Source organism: Maniola jurtina, chromosome 20, assembly GCF_905333055.1.
Source record: "Maniola jurtina chromosome 20, ilManJurt1.1, whole genome shotgun sequence".
Classification (NCBI taxonomy): domain Eukaryota; kingdom Metazoa; phylum Arthropoda; class Insecta; order Lepidoptera; family Nymphalidae; genus Maniola; species Maniola jurtina.
In genome coordinates, this window is record NC_060048.1 from 99,312 (window position 1) to 121,503 (window position 22,192).

The window sequence follows — 22,192 nt, forward strand, 5'->3', positions numbered from 1 at the left end:
TGATATTGATGGAAACTCCGCTCGCCATTACTAATTGTAATTACTTGGTTATAAAGTCTTATCTTATATTGTGGAGTTTCTTTTGGAAAGCTTATCATAAGAATGCATTCATACTACGGTTTTATTAACTTCAATAGTAGGTAAGTACTTACGTAATCCCAATTTTCGCGTTGCTCGGCTGAAGTCGAAGAGATAAAGCTCATTCACAACATGTTATTATTAAAAAAATGTTACAATAACAAAAGACAAAAACCCAGAAACATTCTGGGGTTTTAGCAGCGAGGTTAGAGCCAAGCGGCCGGCGATAAGGACTCCAGGTTATGTCGGGCCTCCTTGATAAGCCTGGTTACCGAAAGTAAGGTAAAAATAAAATAAATTACATATTACATATATTATTATGATTGTGGTGTAGGTATTATAAAATTGTAAGACAAAATAATTCACCGAATTAGATAGACAATTCAGTAAGTTCATCATTTCATAACAAGAGAAACAAGCACATAACACCGAACCGTCGCGCGTCGAGGTGGTAGAGCCACAGAGCACAGCGTGAGCACAACTAGGTACGACTACCTGCCTTGCCTGGCAGAGCTTTGGAGTAAAACTTTGGATGTTGGGACGTAAGAAACCTTGCTACCTTACTTTTTCTGCCGTCGTATTCCTCGTTGCTGAGGCTCGAGAGCCCTGTTAATGAAAATATAATGTAGGGGTTCTGTTGCGGGACTCCGAGACCCTTACACACATAACATGTTTCGACTAGAGTACCTACGGGACTTCAAGTCTCGGGTTCAACCGTCAACGATTAGATCCTACCCTGCAAACAATTACCTCTCTATCTGATATCGTGCCGAAACTAATATCAGCCCGATAAGGATATCTGTGTAATGTACACAATGATTGCTTTAAGTTTTTAGATTTACACTATACTTAACTTTAGATGTAGATACACAGGTATTAATGTGGGTATCTACTATCTACCTACCACTAAATACTAGCTATAGTACGTACTCAGTAGTTGGGATTTTTCCTGGAGATATTTGGACCTGAATAAAAATCAAGAGATTAATTCCATTAATGTCGGCGAGTGTACCTACTGTTATACATGTAGGTACATAGAATTTAGAACGCAGTGGGGAAGGCCCAGCAGTAAAACACAACAGCGAAGGTGCGGGCGTGTTTACCTGCAGCGCGAGAGATGCTGATCGCTGCAGGCACGTGCCGCATACCGGGGGGGGCTTATGTAACTCTTTGCAACTGGCGATGACCTCGGAAGTTTGGGATAATCCAAAAAACTGGTGAGGTGCGTGTCAGAAATTAGACGCGCACGAGGTGGGGTTCCGTAGCTTTGCTTAAATAAAACTTTGGCGGTTATTATATTATTATTTTTACCAAAAACTGTCTAAAATCTAGGTCATAATGATTTTATATCCTTTTAACAAGGTGTCCCTGAAGGTGATAAACAGCGAATTTTAAATAAATATGTATGTAAGTTAGTGTCTCTTCCAACTATGGTCTTGAATCCGCTGAGAGTGGTAGCTCTCCTTGTCAACAAATTGTACATATAATCATACATATAAATACATCAATACATCAAAGGAGTGACGAGTTGGAGCGGACTATTCAAATTCAAATTATTTTTATTCAATTAAACTTTTACAAGTGCTTTTGAATCGTCAAAATAATCTACCATTATACCATTTGAAACATTGGTCTTCCTACAATGGTATTATTAACTTTTAGATTATCTTGGCTGTGAAAGATAGCCCGTCGGTAGGTACTAGGTACAAGCAAGTAATATGCATAAGGCCATAGTCTACAAGCGGAGCTCAGGACGGATGGATGGAAACCGTGCGGCAGTTTTGTGAGGCAACCAAACTGAAACTATTTTGTTATTCAGAAAAGTTTATTCTCCAGTTTTCGTATCTCGGGAGTCAAGTTGGGGCTCAGTTGAGGTTGCCAAGGTTGCAATTGAACTGTGTTTTGTTTCCTAGCGACATCTGTCGCGTGATAGCCGCCGCGTGTTTATTGCTGCTCGCTGCTCGCTTGGCTGTAGCGGTTGTAGAGTTTTAATGTTTCCCCATAAGAGGTCACCTAACTTATTGTACAAAATAAAAGGTGACTGCTGGAAATAATAATAAACTCGACAAAAAAATTCAGTGGTAAGCACAATTATTTTTATATTATAGTAAGTGTCGTGAACTCCACGTTAGGCCCGGTATACCAAAGCGACTGTTAATAATTTTAATGACGTAAAAAAATCTAATAATCTTCTAATAAATAATTTAATTGAATTTCTAACTCAATATTTGGGTTCGGGTTTAAAAACTTCAGGTTTGAAACTAATTTCGTCTACGAACTAAAAACCTGTGCCACGATTCGGACAGACAGACAGACAGCAGAGTGTGAGAGTGACATTAATAGGGCTCCGTTTTTACCCTTTGGGTACGGAACCCTAAAAACTTCACTGACCGACTGAACCCATCTCTCTCCACTCCACTCCACTTTCGTGTTGAACATAGAGATAGACTAAACATCTCTACGGTAGGTGTCCGAAAATAGTATATTTCTAGATGCGGCCCGCGACTTCGTCCACGTGGAGTTAGGATTTTTAAAAATCCCTCGGGAGCTTTTTGGTTTTGCGGGATAAAAGTGGCCAGTGTCAGTTTCCGGCATCCAAGCTATCTCTGTGGGTACAAAGACTACCAACAAACTTCATAAAAATCGGTTAACTACTAACCGACACTAACCTTTAAGAATCCTGTGGGTACTCTTTCATTTTTCGGAATAAAAAGTAGCCTACGTCCGTTCCCGGGATTATTAACTTCATAAGTAGATAGGCAGTCTTTCATCAAAATCGGTTAAACGGATGGGAAAGCTAGCAGATAGACAGACGGCCTCACTTGCGCATATATAACAGTATGAATATGAATTACATAATTTAAGTACATATAAATCGCTGAACTATAATTTATTATAATACTCTACTGGAATAACGTAGAGTTGCCTCTATCGACAGTAAGAGAAAATCCAAGCAACATAAACAATTTCGGCAAAGTCAGCAAGGACTCCGTGGCGCAACGGTAGCGCGTCTGACTCCAGATCAGAAGGTTGCGTGTTCAAATCACGTCGGGGTCAATAAAGTCACTTTTTTCCAGAAGAAATCAGTAAAGTTTTTGTTTTAAATGGGTACAAATAGGTACCCAATTGCTACTGAATTTATTACTAACAAATTATAATGATAGTATCAATATTTTTATGTACTTATACGAAAGGCATAACAAAATACTAACTACATGTAAACATGTAAGTAAGTATTCGCATGCAAAAATCATGAAATGTAGTTGATTATTAACAGTTAATTAACTGAAATAGATATTCAAATTAATTTTATAACTCTAAATATCTAAATAGATCAATAAACAGTTCATAAATAATGCAAAAGCAAAATTGGAGATGCCGGGGATCGAACCCGGGGCCTTTCACATGCAAAGCGAACGCTCTACCACTGAGCTACATCCCCTGTCGTTGTGGAGACGAACTTAGTACTTCACACATGCTAGGTACTTTGAACTAAAAAAAATATATTAGGCTTTTAAAATGAAAAATTTCAATTTTTTTTACAATCTAAATAATATAGAGGTAATATAGAGTTAGAGAGAGAGAGAGAGAGAGTCGACGCGTGCCAGACCTTGGTTATTTTATAAATGCTGAAAGTTATTGTCCCCGGCACAGGGAGGAACGATCAAAGACTATGGAATTTTAATCATGGTGGTTATGGGACATAACAGGTAATAGAGGTGTAAAAAATCTTACGTCAAAGAAGTATAAAATGAGATTTTTTTAATATTTTCTTCGAAATAGTAATAGAAATCACGTCATGCATTGCCATCGTGCCAACCCCCTGCCACACTTGAGGCGTCTGGCAAGTGGCAGGGGCCCTTTCAGAATGAAAAGGGTTTAGGCTAATACCTAGCTAGTTTGGCTCAAACTCGTCTCATTCTGAAAGGTTCATTCTATCTCTATGGAGAAGTCCCGTACTCAGTAGTGGGCTGACGAGTGACGACGCGATGTGTTGATATTTCTTATACATATCTACTCATGTATAGGTACTTTATACCCAAATAAATATTAGTTATCTGAAGCCGAGTGTACCAACGAGTGTTGGTCAAAACATGGTAAAAACCGACAGCTGCGTCGCTGACAAGGATTCACGGAAGGAGCTGCTGGTGATTAGTGCAGAGTACAGACTGGTAATTTTACGATTAGATTTCTTGGAATGTAACCGCCGCGCGCTGCGTTGGGTAACGCCACAGTTTGACGATGTGCATCGTTAAACTGTGGTAACACCCAGGGAAAATATAGATAATAATAAAATTACTTATCTATAATAACTGAAGGCATTAATTATACTACGAGTGATAGGTTAGTGGTTAAGACGTCCGCTTCCTGTTCGGGAGCGGGGGTTCGATCCCGGGCACGCACCTCTAACATTTGAATGTTTATGCGTTTTAAGATGGTTTTAAGCAATTAAACATCACTTGCTTTAACAGGGAAGGGTCTGAGTTGTCCGTAATATTCTCAAAGTTTTGTGAAGCTGATCCGTGAACTATTCTCATTGAAGGAGACACCCATACTCAGTAGTGAGACGATGATGGTTTGATCATGATGATGATGACCTACCTACTTTGACCTTCCTACATCCATACTAATATTATAAATGCGAAAGTGTATCTATCTTTCTGTCTGCTACGTTTTCACGGCCCAACCGCGGAACCGATTTTATTGTTTGGTACAGACTTGGGGTACATCCCGGGGAAGGATGGATCATAGGCTACTTTTTATCCCGGAAAATCAAAGAGTTCCTACGGAATTTAAAAAAACTGAAATCCACGCGGCGAAGCCGCGGGCATCCTCTAGTTTTATTACAAACATGGCAATAAAATAAAAATTTAATTGCTTACCCTACATTGTTATTTACTTTGTTTTTTATACTATAAGTATGCCTCGTAAGTCCTAATACATGACTACATATTATTAATAAGTACGAATAGGTATGAAAAAAAAATAGATTTTTTTTAGATAAAGTTATAAATTAAAACCCATCTATCCCTTTTATAAACATATACCGTAGATTAAGTATATTTAAATATGGATTACATTAGATACCTACCTACCAAATTAATTCTAAGATAAACAACATTTTCAGTAAGCTCACAGTGCACACAGATTTTCCGTCAGATTTTCTCCTTCCGTTTCCTTTCAAAAGGGAGAACTTTTCTGTAGTACGTCTACTAATTACAAATCGAAAAACTGTGAAACTAAACTGCAAAGATTTTGATTGAAAACGCTTTTGGCAAGAGAAAATCAAAAGGAACGTCAGGAGAGTTACTCTCCTGTAGACTTCTGACCATTAATCACGTAGGTAGTTTATCGGTTTTTTTTTGGAAAATATCTATACTAATAAATAAAATTGGAGTGTCTGTCTGTAATTTCGAAATAACTACCTCATATTAAGCTCATATAGTTATTTGAACGATACCATAACTGAATCACACGTTTTTAAAATTTTTGTCTGTCTGTCTGTCTGTCTGTCTGTCTGTCTGTCTGTCTGTCTGTCTGTCTGTTTGAAAAGGCTAATCTTTGGAACGGCTGAACCGATTTTGACGGGACTTTCACAGGCAAGTAGAGGATTGACCAGGGCGTAAAATAGGCTACTTTTTTAACCGACTTTCAAAAAGGGAGTTGTGTTTTTCTACCTATGTACACCGAAATCTCCGAGATTTCTGAACCGATTTGCGTCATTTCTTTTTTAATCGATAGAGGAACTTTGCGACATTGTTTCATAAAAAATTTGGAGTCCAACTCCTCAATCCTGATGCTGCAGGGGATCTGACCAATCCACGCGGGCGAAGCTGCGGGCATCAGCTAGTACCTAATAATGCTTCAAAGTCCCAGATCCATCCCACTGTGTTTGAAGTTCTAGTACGCAAAGTGCAGTGCCGGAGAGAATGTTTAATTAAATTGTATATGTTTCCGTAAGTAGGAACATTGCCAACTTTGATCCTTTGGGTTAAGTTCACCAGACGTGCTGTCAGCAACATCAGGGTGAAATACAATGACGCGCGTGTATCCCGACTCCTGCAGCACGGTACTGCAGCACTCGGAATGCCGGACTTCTATCATAAGGCCACGAATAAGTAAGTAGCAACTTTTTGGTCGTACGCGAGCCTGCAGCAACGAGGTTCTCAGTCGTTGGCCGAGGAGCTGCTCCATTTTCCAGTGCACCAGCGGAGGCGCACAAAAAATAACCCTGATACAACAACAGGTGGTGAAAGAGATATATTTGTCGGACTGCACTTTCGAAGAAAAGATTAAAGCATTTATTGGTTTTATTATTGAGATTATGAAGTATATTTTGGTTTGGTTTGGGGATAATGACACATTATCCCCAATGGCACATTGCTGCTTTCTTAATCAAATTATGGATAGTGAGAAAGACTTATTTTGTTAGATTAAGAATTTTGTTGTATTGTTGTATTTAATTAGATTATAATAGGGCTGACATGTACTTTAATGTATCAAAGCCCTTAAATAAATAAAGAAAAAAAAAAAACAACAGGTGCGATCAGCGTCATGATGACAATGATAATGAGGGGTTAATATGACTATTTTAATTGTTTATTTTTATTTAACTATTTGGGTTAATAGCTTTTATTAAGGACTATTATTATCATTATTAGAAATATTTGGTACCTATAGGTACATATGGAACAATACCTATATAAAACTTATTAGCAAAAGCAAAAACGGTTTATTTCTTTTATGATACCCTATTTAGTCTAGTGATACGGCTCGAGGTCGCCGCAGCAACAAACAAGTTCCGACACATACAATTAAGAGCTCATCTACTAATAACCCCTTGTCTCCACTAATGCACCACTAATATGGCCCTAGCACAGCAAATATGACGCCCCCTGTGTGTTCTGTGAACGGAAAAATATCAGCAATTACACGCTATCCACAACCTGCCAATTACTACTGCAACTATAAAAATCTAACTGGCCTAGTCATTGTGGCCAGATTTTCAGAAGTGCTAGTTAAAGATACAGAAGAGCTCAAGTGGTGAAGTACCGGGCAAGCATGATTAGAAGGGTGGCGGTTCTGGCGCTATGTGGCCTGATCGGCAGTCTGCAGGCCACTGTGGAAGTCATGAAGGACGTCACTCTCGGGTTCGGAGAAGCTCTGCAGCACTGTAGAGAGGAAGTAAGCCTGGGTTCATGCAATCCAATAATTCATTATCCTTGTGTTACTCGATTGTAAAATATATCGATATGTGCCCGCAGAGTCAGTTGTCCGAGGACAAGATGGAGGAGTTCTTCCACTTCTGGCGCGACGACTTCAAGTTCGAGGACCGCGAGCTGGGCTGCGCCATCAAGTGCATGAGCGCGCACTTCAACCTGCTCACCGACTCGCACCGCATGCACCACGAGAACACCGACAACTTCATCAAGTCCTTCCCCAACGGTGAGGGCATACACTCGCTAAGTATAGACCACAGCTACGAGTTCCTCCACTTCTGGCGCGACGACTTCAAGTTCGAGGACCGCGAGCTGGGCTGCGCCATCAAGTGCATGAGCGCGCACTTCAACCTGCTCACCGACTCGCACCGCATGCACCACGAGAACACCGACAACTTCATCAAGTCCTTCCCCAACGGTGAGGGCATACACTCGCTAAGTATAGACCACAGCTAGGAGTTCCTCCACTTCGGCGCGACGACCTCGATCTAGCTCAGTCACTCCGCTGTATTTTCGACCCTAAAAGAAGAGACTCTCATCTATCTCATCAATCTAGCTCATTGAAAGCTGAACATCGGCCATAAATGGATTTTGACACTAGTTCAAGCTGTCACTTATATCTTGTTCGACTTCATGACAATTAGATTTTCTGAGAATTGGCAGGTCTTTTCGGACTTCATCCATCCATCGATCCTTAGGGTGACCCAGATATTTTCCGCTGACAGCATAATCCGCACCCATTTTTTCAAGAATCCAAGACATCATCATTTTCATCATTATCAGTGCTGGGAGTTAGGAAGGCCGTAGTACAAGTTGAAAACCTGTGCCTCGGAGACCATAATGTTGGTCTTGCGCCTACTCCGAACTGAAGGCAGAGAGAGTGATCTCCCTCTGCCTTCACTTTGAGTGTAAGACTGAGGAATGTTATAGAAAGTGCACATGTTTGTCGCACACACTTGTGCGTCATCTCCTATTATCTGCTGCGTGGTTGGCTAACTTCTGATGAGATTCGGTGAGGAGAACACTGAGTTGCGGTGTGTTGCAGGCGAGGTGCTGTCGCAGCAGATGGTGCAGCTGATCCACGAGTGCGAGCAGCAGCACGACGCGGAGGAGGACCACTGCTGGCGCATCCTGCGCGTGGCGGAGTGCTTCAAGCACGCGTGCCAGCGCCGCGGCATCGCACCCACCATGGAGATGCTCATGGCCGAGTTCATCATGGAGTCCGAGACGCGCTGAGCGCGGGAACAGCTTCCCGACCACGTCATTTATATTATATGATATGGGATAGCTTAACTACTCCAGTATTATGCTTAGTGGAAGACCTTAGGTCACATTTAATATGTTTTTAAGTATACCTAATTTAGTTTTAGTTTGTTCTCGATATTGTCATACTACTTATGCGATCAAATAAACAATTTAAGCATTTAGCCTGTTTTTAATGACGAAAGGAGCTCCATGATTATCACAATGTTGAGTATTTGAATAATTCGTTGACCAAATATGTGAGTTTGGCATATAGGCCAGAGTTTAGGCTTGCACAGCGACATATGGTAGTTCACCGCTCCCAATGATGTGGGTGTGAGAAGGTCTTTATTATTACTATTGCACCCGGAACAGCAACGCAGATATTTTGCTATATAATCATGTTCGCAGGGGGTCTGTTAGCTCCTCGCGGAGGCTCAGCCGCGCTTCAATTGTTATCATTATCGCGATCCTCAGCTGGTACTCCTCAACTGGTTGTGAGCGGGAAGGCGGAGGCGGCGCGGGGGGCGCGGGGGGCGCGGGGGAGACCACGATGTTCACAGCTACAATGTTCTGTGGGTCTATATATTTATTAGAGTCGCACAAATTGTCTGCAAATAATGGATGTTGACTTGTTAACTGCTTACGGAAGTTACGCCTTTACACTAAACTCTTCTATCGAAAAAAACAACAAATCAAAGGCTCTTAAGGCAAAGCACCGAAGCGTCGAAACAAAGCGACTTTTTTAAAGCATCCCAAAGTAGGTAGTACCTGATAGGCAAAATAATTGTAATTTTAGTACAGTAAGTACTGGTGTCAGTACTTTTTGATTTAAAAAAACCGGCGAAGTGCGAATCAGACTAGCGCAGCGACGGTTCCGGGTTTTCTTGACGGACACGACAGACGGACGGACAGAGAGACATCAAAGTGGTCCTACAAAGATTCCGTTTTTCCTTTTGCAGTACGGAACCCTAAAAACAACTATCTATAACTTCCAGATTCACTCCTGCGGGGAGCATGGCTGCCCGTAGTTATTTCAACTTGCTAATGGTATTTAACAGATAAGTTACGACAGTTTTGAAAATAACTAAGAGATTGAATCATGGCCAGCTGTGAGCTGGTGAATTGAACTTAAAATACCTAACCTAGGAAACTTTAAAGTTTCTCTTCCGTGTGAGATAGCACACCCGCGCCGCGTCTAACGTATTTCCAGTAAGGGCATCGCGTGTCCGCGTCGCGTGCGGCGCTCTCCGCGCAGGCGCAGCCTCCCATACATCACTCGACACTCGGCCTGACGTGGACAAGCGCACCGCGCGGCGGCAGCGGCACGTGACAGCAGAACGTGCATTAAACGTGTGGTACGTTTTACTCAAATTTTTTACGTGCTTCAATCAGAAATGAGGAGATCCACAGGAGAACCAGAGTAACCAACGTAGCTCACCGGGTTACGAATAGTTCGAAAAACCGATACACTTTGGGGTCCCAAGGTTCTGGAGTTGTGACGCTGTACCGGAAGTCATTGGAAGACTCTCTAATATGTGGACAGGCGACATCAAACGAGTCACAGGGAGCCACAAGAGTCCGGCGGCGGTGGATGTGTATCGGTTGATAATGATGATGATGGTAGAGTACGTGAAATTGCTTCGTGCAGTTCCTACACTCGCTTTAGATACAGTTCAAGGAACTGGGAGTAACTGTTACGATTATTGGGCGCCGCGTTTTGTTTGACCAAGCCTTTGTTCGCGTAAGGACCGCCACAGCCGATGCCTGACGTGTGAGCACATTCCTCGTAAATCCACCACATGAGGAATACAGCTTAGGTTTATGTACGTAGTTACCTGAACCGGTATCAGTAATAATATATGGGGTAAAGGTATCTATTATCCTAAGGATTGAGAAGCATACTAAAATGCTTCCATGGGCTAAATAAATAAAATTATAGAAAGCTAAGTTTTAATAAATATAATTATTTTTAGACCATAGCCATACAATTTTAGTATCTAGGTAATATTATTTAGGTGGATACAAGATAAGACTTTTTTATGGAAAAGTGTTAATTAATTATTTATTATTATCTAGAACAAGACATGAGACCTTTAATTGATCATAATAGCGAAAATAATAATCGTTTTTTTTTTTTTTATTCCATACCAGTCACAAAGCATCACCTAATAAACAAGAGTTGTTACTTAAATCCTGATCTATAGATCCTTAAATTTAGACAAGCCGTTTCGCGTGACTTTCTACTCGTACTGATTGAGATCTGCAAATTACAACAATTCTTCAGTTTCACGCACTGATACCTACATAGTAATTGTGTGCTGTACAGGCTACTCCATCGATAGCAAATATTCGTTCCCGTTCCATTGTGTCAAAGATCGTGAAGGCGCTTCTAGCCAACTGTTCAGCCATCCATGGAAACCCCATCCTTGGTCAGTAAACTGTGAATATGATCTCATTGGCAGAACAGGAATTACTTTGGACTACCACGCTGGCCAAATGCGAATTGGTAGACTTCACACACTTTTGAACATTATGGTAAACCTCAGGCATGTAGGTTTCCTTTCGATGTTTTCCTTTATCATTAGAGCTACGAGTAGCTTCTGTGATTTGATACAAATACAGTATGTTGAGTTGTGCCGCGCGGTGCTCATCGCAATCGCAGTACGGGAGCTGAAATTCCGTACGCGGAAAATAAATCGCGCGGATAAAAATCGCGAGAATAAAAATCATTATGCGTCAATTACAATAAGTAAAGTAATTAATAAGTAAAATCTTGCAATAAGTAACTACCTCGGCTTCACTCGCCGCCGCCGGCTCGTGTGGCGCCGGGCGGGCCGACTGCTCCGTGCGACACTGCAGTGGGCGGCCTGGCTCGCCGCATAGCTTACCATATCGCGCGATACTTGCTCCGTGGCGACAGCTTACAGCATGTGAGCTTTTTGATGCAGAGCTTCTTTAAGGTAACTGTACATCGACTGGGTTTTATAATATGTATGCTAGATGATGCGACTTCGTCCACGTGCATTTTGGTTTCAAGATCCCCGGGAAGTCTGGATTCATTTTATTTTTTATCAGGAAAACATACAGCTTAGTTATATAAATAAGCTAAATATACAAATAAACTAATAAAAGAAATAATACAACTTCCGGGACAAAAGTAGCCTATGGCACCCTCCAGGTCTAACTAATTGTATATTCATCCATCACGCCCATCCGTTGCTCAGTTGCAGCGAAGGACAGGCAAGCACACTTTTATACTGTAGATATTATTATTGGGTATTATTTATGGGTTGATTTGTGTAATTTGTCTTCTTTGACAATCTTCGTTACTATTAAAATCTAGTTTTTTATGCACTGATGTCGTGTAAACTGTAAAGTTTTCGTAATTTTTTGGCGTGTTACATGCAGGGTCACCACTCACCAGTCAGTGTGGCAGGAGCTCGGGAGAGCATAAACAGTTCGTGCTCGCGAGGTCGGCCGAGAGCAATTAGTCAGCGAGCTAATGAGGCGGCCACATCACGAACCAGTTCTTCTTCGAGCCCTTTGTCTGGAATTCAACGTTTCCCAATTCTTCCCACACACTCAACACACACTGCTTATCGAAATCTACCTACTTGTAACTCGGGTGATCATTTCGAGTTCTTGGAAAAAAAGTTGTTAAGGGTTTACTTGCTATCATAAAATTGTAATAAGTACACTTCTATTAAATTACTCAGCGAGCGATAGGAAGAACTTGGAATTTCGTGAGTAGGTATGATCAAATCAGATCCGTAGATGCAGAGGAATCGACACAGTTGAGCGGGTTGCGAAGCAGGCAGGGCACTACGACACAACACCTACGAAATGATTGCAACCTCCTCGTTTTTTTATCAGAATCACTTGGATATTGTACAACGCAGTTTTTCCTTCCACTGTAATATGGGTAGCTTTAAGTCTATCATAAGCTGCTTCGTCACTTGCTGCTTGCTGGCAGGTCTGATTGCAGCCAAGCGCTAGTCTATAAAATAAAATCAATAACAAAAAACCTCAATTCCACGCGGTCAAGTTTCATCGCATAATCTTTCACTTGTACTACATAATATGTATAACTAAGTTTACTTAAGTGGGTACTTAAATAGATTGCGAGCTGTGTACTCCATTATGGTTTCCAAAAAGACATTGAAAAGCAGTATATTTCGCAACTATAATTAGCCTTTGGACAGGAAATTAATCGGGCAATTTTCGCTACATGCAATATGCTGACATGGGCACATGGGCACATGGGCGCATGGGCACATGGGCGCACAGTGACACGGCTGAGACAGGGTCGCTAATGAGCGTCGCGTCTGCGCTAAAAGCATGCGACGAGGATTAAACGCTGAGTACTGGAAAAGGTGATAAAAATTCTTTACAAGGATGTGCAGTTTAGATATTTAGTTTTGTTCTGGATGGGACAATGTTACACATCTCTACATAGGACGCTCTCTTATGGATCTAATGAAAATTTATCATCATCGTGTATAGTCTAGTCTAGCCCCACTACCCACTACTGAGCGCGAGTGAAGATTCCACTTTATGTATCACTTACTTCGACGGTGAAGGAAAACATCGTGAGGAAACCTGCATGCCTGACAGTTCTCCACAATGTTCTCAAAAGTGTGTGAAGTCTGCCAATCTGCACTTGGTCAGATTGTTACGGACTATGTCATAAACTTTTCATTCTGAGAGGAGACTCGTTCTCAGTAGTGGGTTGGCGATGTTTTGATCATTTCTTAATATCAAATGAAGTAGAGGTAATAATCCATCCATACTATTAATAATAATGAGAAAGTCTGTCTGTCTGTCTATGTGGCTGTCTGCTAGCTTTTCACGGCTCAACACTAACCGGGTACATAGTTAGCTTATATCCCGGGGCAGAACATAGGCTACTTTTTATCCCGGAAAATCAAAGAGTTCCTACGGGATTATTAATAAACCTAAATTCAATAAAATTGAATTGGTGTTTCACTTCCAGGTGTTTTGTATATCGTGCGTAAAGGATTGCGCGTCGGTAGCTACTCGGTGATAAAATGTCAAATGTTGTCTTTTTGGTGGCGAGTGGCGACCAGAACTGAAACCACTTACTGCCTTACTTACACGTTTGGATTTTTTCGTCTGCGGATGTAGATAACGAAAGGTATCATTTCAATGCTTCTTTTTAATCATTTTTAGCGCAGCGAGTATCCGTGCTATCAGTTTTGTATGACCTTATAAGATTAATCTTCGAAGTTTGAATTTTCTTAATGTAACTATATATTCTAAATAATTAAGTAATAGTATATTGGAACAATTCTTGAATGACAATCTCACACAAGCAGTTTTTGCCGACCTCCGGTTTTATACGTAGGAGAGCTCTGGTTCGATTCCTGGTAGGGGTAGTTTGAGAATTCATCATATCGACATTGTTTTTGGTCTGGTCTGGTGAGGTGCAGCGGCCTTGGCTGGTTTCCGAGGATTTTGATCCGATTAGCTCATTCAATCTTAGCCATTATCTGCATTCTTCATCAGGTGAGATTCCAGTAAAAGACACAAAAATAATATTCTCATCTCTGTACTGGGAGTTTATCAAATCCAAATAAGAATCTAGGGTAAAAACTAGAATACCTGAACGTAGGAAGCTGGGGAAAGAAGATTATCGCAGTTCGCTGTTCGTGTTACCTGCGATGTAAGCATGCGAGTGAGGAGTCGGGATCTGTACTTGTTGGCGAATAGTTGCGGCAGTGGTAGTGTGGCGTGATCGGCAATTAGGCGGCAATTACCGCTTTGATGTCGCCGCCTCGGCGCGGCGCGGCCTGTGTGTTCCCCACGCTGCAATGCCACGGATGCTGCGGCGTGTTCTACGCACGACCCAACTTGTCTACAATCCCAATTTGCATCGGTCACCGTTTCCGTGTCTTTTTAACTTGATGTTCGATCTCGGTCACCCATCAGGTTAGTTCCCAACGAGTCACGCAAAATCGTGTAAAAGTGTCACTCGTTGGCAATTCATTGATTTTTTTCCCATCGAGTCACACTCACAGCTACATGTGAATTCTAATGGATAAAAAGGTTGCAACAGCAATTTTAACTTTCAACTGGTTTCGAACAGTAAGATAGCCAGAGTTACCGACATAGCGGGTCGCAAGTGAAGTGAAGTGGCAATGGGATGGCACACAGTTCTTAAAACTAATAGACGATAGGGTTCCAATCCAAGATAGCGACTTCGCATCGAAAAGGGCTTCTTCTTTATTTATTCGAACTGCTTGGATTTAGAATGCTCTTTCATCTTCTAAGGATTGTGTGCCCCGTATTTTTAAAATAAATGCGAATAGGTATCCTCTAATGTGGTCAAAGATGAAACGAGCTCTAATTTTGGCCACAAATCACTTTTCATCTTCACGAGAGGGCTATCGTTGCAATGTCTAATCATCATTCCCGTATCACTGTTGTTGGTAGTGGGTACGTCTGGTGAGGCTTTATGGAATACTTACACTGGAACTAAACGTGTGGAGATTATTATTTTTAGTTGATATATCGCCATTATCATAGCGATCGTAATCGGGACGTTTACTTTTGATTTAATTATCTTTTTTCACGTGTAAAGAATGCTGTTAGTAGGTAGGAATTGGCTTATCTGGATCAGGGATCATTAGAATGATCCCTAATCCAGATAATCCAATTCCTACATTTTGAATACTGAAAATGGGTATATTTGAATTTCACTAACAATGATCACAGTACTGAGTGATCCAAATAAGCTAATTATCAACATTTTGAATACTGAAAATGGGTGTATTCGAATGCATGAATACTGAATAGATACTTCATTAGAATGCATGAATACTGAAAGATATTTCATTCAAATGGATGAATACCGAATAGATACTTCATTCGAATGCATGAAAACTGAATAGAAACTTCATTCAAATAGATGAATACTGAATAGTTACTTCATTCGAATGGATGAATACTGAATATATACTTCATTCGAATACATGAATACTGAATAGATACTTTATTCGAATACATGAATACTGAATAGGTACTTCATTCGAATGCATGAATCCTGAATAGATACTTCATTCGAATGCATGAATACTGAATAGATACTTCATTCAAACGGATGAATACTGAATAGATTCTTCATTCAAACGGATGAATACTGAATAGATACTTTATTCAAATGTATGAATACTGAATAGTTACTTCATTCGAATGGATGAATACTGAATATATACTTCATTCGAATGCATGAATACTGAACAGTTACTTCATTCGAATGTATGAATACTGAATAGTTACTTCATTTGAATGCATGAATACTGAATAGATACTTCATTCAAATGCATTAATACTGAACAGTTACTTCATTCGAATGCACGAATACTGAATAGATACTTCATTCGAATGCATTAATACTGAATAGAAACTTCATTCAAATGGATGAATACTGAATAGATACTTTATTCAAATGGATGAATACTGAATAGTTACTTCATTTGAATGGATGAATACTGAATATATACTTCATTCGAATGCATGAATACTGAATAGACACTTTATTCGAATGCATGAATACTGAATAGTTTCTTTATTCGAATGCATGAATACTGAATAGATACTTCATTCGAATGCATGAATACTGAATAGGTACTATAATATGAAATACAGCTATGTAAATCACTGGCCACAGATACTACTGACTAGTAAATTCCAATGTTTGAATACCTACTGAGTGACTACTGAGGTAAAAAATAAAACAACCAAACTTCAGTACAAAATTTTATTCTCTAAACACCATTTCCTTAAACATAGTACATTTTTTAAAGCACATATTTTATTATGAAAAATACAGTTATGTAAATCACTATCCATATATTTTTCATGCAAACTTAATAGATTTGGACACTCTTTAGCTTCTAAATTATAAATAGTGCTTTTTTCTAACATTTGCATTAACCACAACCGTTTTTCAACACCTTTAACATAAATAGTTTTATCTTGTAAAATTTTTTGAATAATATATTTATAGTTCGAATACGGTATGTATCCCTCACTCCAAAAAATTCCTCTATTTCTTTCAATCCAAGAAACATGTTTTCTTTCAGTTTTCGACAATTCATAAAATGGACATGGCGGCTTGATCAGAAAAGTTTGTATGCGGTTATTAGAATTAATAGCAATTTCTTTTAAAATGAACTCATTTTCATCAGTTTTGAAGCCTTGGATATCTACTATTATAGAAGTCATGATAATTTTCGAACTATGTTACTCAGCGGCTTATATTCTATTAGCCGATCGTTTATAATCAGACAGTAAGCTGTTGTATTTTCAGGGATATCTTGTGAACATTCTATTTCTAATCGGACATCCACTGGTCCAGATTTCAAGTTTTCGTTTTGTCTTGAACAATCAATAATAAAGAGTGGTGCTTTGTCTTTAAAATTAAACAAATCAAGTAACGGGTCCACAGGAGCACTGTAGTAAGACTGGCGAAACTTTGTGTACATTTCATATAATATACTATATTTATTTTCGTCAAATTTGAGATTTAGAGATTCGTATGGATAATATTGTGAATTCAGAAATAATGTTACATTAGTTACTTTACAATGATCAAAAAGAGAACCATCTACAGATTTTTTGTTTTTTTTATTTGTTTGTAGCCCTAATATAACATACCGAGGCTTTTCCAACTGTGAAGCCGTTTTGACTGACCAAGAATGTTTTGTAGTCCTAGGTAAAAATGCATATTCATATAAATCCCAATTTCTGAAAGCTAACTGAATAGGTTTGTCTTTTTCTAATAATTTCAGCAATGTTAGCCTTTCACGATCTGATACTTTCACATGCGGAACACGCCATTGTATTCTCTCTATTTCTATTTGTATGTTGTAGGCATCATCTAATTTTACACTGTTTAGATTAGAATTGCTCCGGTTTAAAACAAGTTCATGTTTGCAATTCATAATTATTTTATTATAGTCTTCAGCAAATCCCATTATTTTATTCAACGGAATTATTACACTGAAAGAGCCGTCATTACTTTTAAATCCATTTATGTTCCAACCCCATACAGCTGCAACTTTACTTTGACCAGCATTCATAGATATAAATGATTTTATTGTTGTCGTTATTCCAGGATTCTTAATACGATCTATTTCAACACCATTCATTTCATATCTGATGTCTTGAAACAAAAACATCATTGCATTGTTAGTGAACTCAACGGGCGTACTAACAGGTTTATGATCTTTACCAATGATCGTTGCTTTTCCTTCAATGTAGATAAAACTAGCGGATGGTAATACGTAGATATCTTGTTGGTGTATAGGAATCCGAATCTCATCGTTTTCTTTAAAACTATTATTATAAGGGCTATATGTATGAATTTCATAGCTTTCAATAGAATTATCATGTTGCGGTAAATCAGTGATCTGAAGTATATTCATCGCAATTTAAATCCTAATGAGCGAAGAAACTCTTTATTAATTTTTGTAAGTGTTTTATAAGATTTGATACGTCTGCGGTCTTGCGCAATTCGAGAAGTTCTAATGCGTTTTATTACAGTATTTGGATTTTTATTGAACACAATCATCCTGTTTTCTTAAATGGAGGCGCAGGTGTAAACACTCTTCTCTGAAATCAATGTACTGACCTTGCTCGTTAAGTATTTTTATATTTATCGATGATATGATATTTTTATTTACAGGAAAGTAAATAATAGTTTTCGGTACTTCTATGAATCTATAACCAGGCGGAACGTTTGGCACAAATTCGTACAGAATATGAGATGGATATCCGTTAATATACGATCCTTTTATAAGATCACATTCGACTCTTATCGTGGACAAAGGAAGAATGTTAACTGGGTTCTCCGATTCATGCCATTTATTTGCTTGTAATTTAACCTTTCGATAACCTAATATAGAACCTATACTGTTATCTACATCAAAATTTAACGTATTCGAACAATTTATTAGACATTTTAAAGTATTGTTATTTGGTTTGATCATAATATCACAATCTACGACTTTACTTCGTATGTAGTCAGCTATATCATAGAGATCATAAGTACCGCAAGGTATTTTTAGTTTTTTACCATTTCCGTAAGCAAATACATTATTCTTCTCGTTAATGTTTGGAATTGAATTAAGAACAGAAAAGTAAACTAAACCACACTCATAATTGTCATCTATATTCAGAGGTGGTTGAAAATATGATTCAAGAGATGATTTTTGACCCGAGATGGTTATTGCAATAGACATGATTACAAACTAAAGGATCTTAGTATCTATGAGCTATTTATTATTTTCTTGCTATTCCAAAATTTATGCAAAAATTTTAAACACAAATGTCCACAATTATACGGATGATTTCGCTGAATGTTATCATAATTATAATACATTTCAGATCCAAAATATTTTATTAATTCTTTTGGTGGTTTTAAATTACCATAACTGTCGAAGTACTCGATATGATTATTGTATTTTGCGTAGGCTACCCAATGACTGCCAGGATTTTTTGAACTATCTAAATTAACAATTCCACATTCTTTCTTAAAGGGATGTATAGGTAATTCATCTCTCATGAACACTCCACGAAAATAAGGAATATTTTTAGAATAATTCATAATATCTATATTAGTGAGAGCTCTATTAGGTAGCCGGTTATTTAGTTTTTTTTGTTAGAAATGCAAATTCCAAGACCTTTCTTGAAAGGCTTAATACTTAATCCATTTCCAATAGATAATGATTCCATTTTTTCATTATGTCTTTTTAATTCATCCAGACGTTTTTCGGCTGCTTTGTAATCATTTATTGCTTTAGCTATTCCAGAAGCTCCACCAGCTAAACTACCAATTGCAGATAACCCGGCGAAAATAGGTATCAATGGTAGAAAACCTCCCGTTTTTGGGATAGGAATGATACGGGGGATTTTAACTTTTGTATTTGTTGCTAGTTCCTTAGCAGCTGTCATCGCCAACTTAATCGCCATACTTTTACCCTTAGGTTTACATTTTTTAAGATGATTTTTCGCATGCGATATAATATGTTTCAACTGTTTCTTTATTTCACCACTTGAACTTAAGCTGCTTACTTTATTTTTGATTCTCAAACCGGCACCGCATTTAACTTTAGCCAACATTGCTTTATTGACTATATGAGCCGCTATCTTTTCTCCTAAACTGGCCTCTGATGCTGTTATACGGTTCCGCGCCATTTTCATCAGCTTAATATCAGCTTTATGACGATCACTTAAATCAGATGATTGCTGATAAGCTATGTCGTGTTCTTTACAATATTCGTCCAACTTGTTAATAGCTTTCTTTTCATAAGACTTTGTACCTGGTCCACAGTAGTTATATCCAGGTAGATGAAGTTCAATAGGCAAATGATTAATTAACCAATTCAATATACTGCTCTTGCTCATGCTCGTCAATACACTGATTAAATCTCATAAAATAACTATTTAAATAGAATTAAACTCACAAAACGACATTCGTCTTATCAATCCAACTATTTTCAAGGGAAGGTAATCCTAGCCATTTTACGAATACTTTGTTTCCCCTCTTTTTTAATACTTTTTCAACAAGGTATAAGTTTGGATGTTTGGTTTTCTGTAATTCTTGAATATAAAATGCACCTAAAATAGGTTGACCTCTTGAATCTTCGATTAAATATGTAATCGGATTTGTTTCATTTACTTTACAAATTTTGAATATTTCCGTCGACCAATTAGGTGTGTATCCCTTTTCAAATACACTTTTATGCTTACTTATACGCACAAAATCTCCTACTTTCAAACTTTTGAATTTATTTACAGCTCTACACTGATGTTTTTGATGATGATATCTTTCTAAAATCATTCTTCTATTACCTACGTTGACTTCACTTGGCTTTAGATTAATAGTACGATGACGTGAATTATTATAATTGTAAATTATTCTATCTAAGGTTCCATCAGTCCACTTGTATTTTCCGTTTAGGCTAAACTCTTTATACAGTTTTGATTTTAATGTTCTTATCAATCTTTCAACGATCGATGCCTTTTTTGTGGTGTAAGTTGAATAGTGATTTATACTATATGTTCTAGTCATATTTTTAAAATTATCATTGTAAAATTCAGTCCCAAAATCAGTTTGCAAGTTTTTAGGCTTACGTCCTTTTTTTAATAATGTTTTAAAAGCTAGACATACATTTTCTTTTGTTTTGGATTTTAGTGGAATAGCCCAAGCATATTTTGAAAAAGTATCAATAACTGCCAAAATGTATCTATAACCTGAATTTTCCTTGGAAAAAATCTGCATATCTATCAAATCGGCTTGCCACAGGTCATCTATATCTCTCATTTCCACTGACCTCCGTGGAAAGTTTACTCTAGCACATTTATGAATTTCGTTTATCACGTCTACTTTGCTCATTTTTAGATGGTTTATTGTTTTCAATATATTTTTCCAATAGAGTTATTCTAGTGACTAAACTTGTAACTAAATCATTCACAGTTGTTATTTTTTTGGTGCAGTCTGTAATACTACAGTCAACATATTCTTTCGTCACACAATCATTGAAATCAACAGGCATATGTAAATTTTTTATTATTTTATTGTCAGCATCTAAATTACCATCACTTAATATTTTAAGTGGGCATTTATTTATGAACACTGTATCATCAACTTTTGGTTTTTTATTCAAAAAGTGTCCGAAAATATCAACGTTCATCTTTGGAAATTAATTGAACACTAAATGAATGTTCATGGTACAATCGTTTTTATTCTTTGATGATATCTGCTTCTTTCAACTCTTCAATTATTGATATAATTTCATTGTCGTGATTAGTATTGCCAGCACTTTTTGACGCGATTAATAATTTTAATCTGTCAACTAATTCATTTGGATTATCCCAATAAACTAAATCTATGTTGGACTTATATTTTTTTAATGTTGGCAATCTACCACCTTGCTTTGAGTTACTTTTTGAATCAAAGAGTAATGGCTTTATTATTTGTCGATATTTTATACCTTTATCGCCTTTAATTTGTCCATGGGCGTTATAATCTCTCTTATGCACATTTGTATGATGTAAAATATCTTTATACACTATTTTATCTGTTTCCAAGACAATTGATAAATTAGGTTTTTTACGTAACAAAAGCTCTTTTAGGCCAGGAGTTAATTCATAAGATCGTCCGCCAATGTTGATCATAATAGTTTTATTCCCACTCGCATCCTCAATTTTGGAAAACCGTACCACTGAATCTCCAATCATTATATTTTTATCTTGTTCCTTTCGTATTCCAAATGGTATTTCCATGCTATCATAAATATCAATAATATCATCCTTCTGTAATGATTTATCTAAATCTGCTTGATTTGATTCATCAATTTTATCATCTTCATTATCACCATCATCTGTATCTTTATCTACTGAATCATATTTCTTACTATCAATATCTTTAGTTTTTATTGGAGTATATAAGTGTTCCGGGCACAAAGTCTCCTTTTTTTGTTTGAATAACTTTTTATTTTCATTCACAAATTTAGAATTGTCAACTAAAACCTTAAGTGGCTCTGTCATAGGTTTAAGTAGTCTATTAAGTGCCAAATCAGTCTGACCCTCTACATCACGTATATGTTTTAATTTATTTTTTA

At 37.9% G+C, this 22,192-nt stretch overlaps 1 protein-coding gene and 2 non-coding genes across 3 annotated transcripts; 2 read left to right on the forward strand and 1 right to left on the reverse strand.

Moving 5' to 3' along the window:
- The first annotated feature begins 3,063 nt into the window (after positions 1-3,063).
- On the forward strand, positions 3,064-3,135 carry Trnaw-cca. The gene has a single exon. It is a non-coding gene; the product is annotated as a tRNA-Trp (tRNA).
- Positions 3,136-3,448: 313 nt separating this feature from the next.
- Trnaa-ugc lies at positions 3,449-3,520 on the reverse strand. The gene has a single exon. It is a non-coding gene; the product is annotated as a tRNA-Ala (tRNA).
- Positions 3,521-6,919: 3,399 nt separating this feature from the next.
- LOC123876010 (general odorant-binding protein 1-like) lies at positions 6,920-8,723 on the forward strand. The gene is made up of 3 exons (XM_045922149.1): positions 6,920-7,263; positions 7,344-7,524; positions 8,344-8,723. Exons 1-3 carry the CDS (start codon positions 7,141-7,143, stop codon positions 8,532-8,534), a joined length of 495 nt encoding a protein of 164 aa, XP_045778105.1. The 5' UTR covers positions 6,920-7,140; the 3' UTR covers positions 8,535-8,723.
- The last annotated feature ends 13,469 nt before the right edge of the window (positions 8,724-22,192 follow it).

What these genes read in the sequence shown, in the direction of transcription:
- LOC123876010 (XM_045922149.1), top strand. Translation starts at nt 7,141, where the DNA reads ATGATTAGAAGGGTGGCGGTTCTGGCGCTATGTGGCCTGATCGGCAGT. An exon ending in TGCAGCACTGTAGAGAGGAA is followed by an intron (nt 7,264 to 7,343) that starts GTAAGCCTGGGT and finishes ATGTGCCCGCAG; the next exon opens with AGTCAGTTGTCCGAGGACAA. An exon ending in CATCAAGTCCTTCCCCAACG is followed by an intron (nt 7,525 to 8,343) that starts GTGAGGGCATAC and finishes GGTGTGTTGCAG; the next exon opens with GCGAGGTGCTGTCGCAGCAG.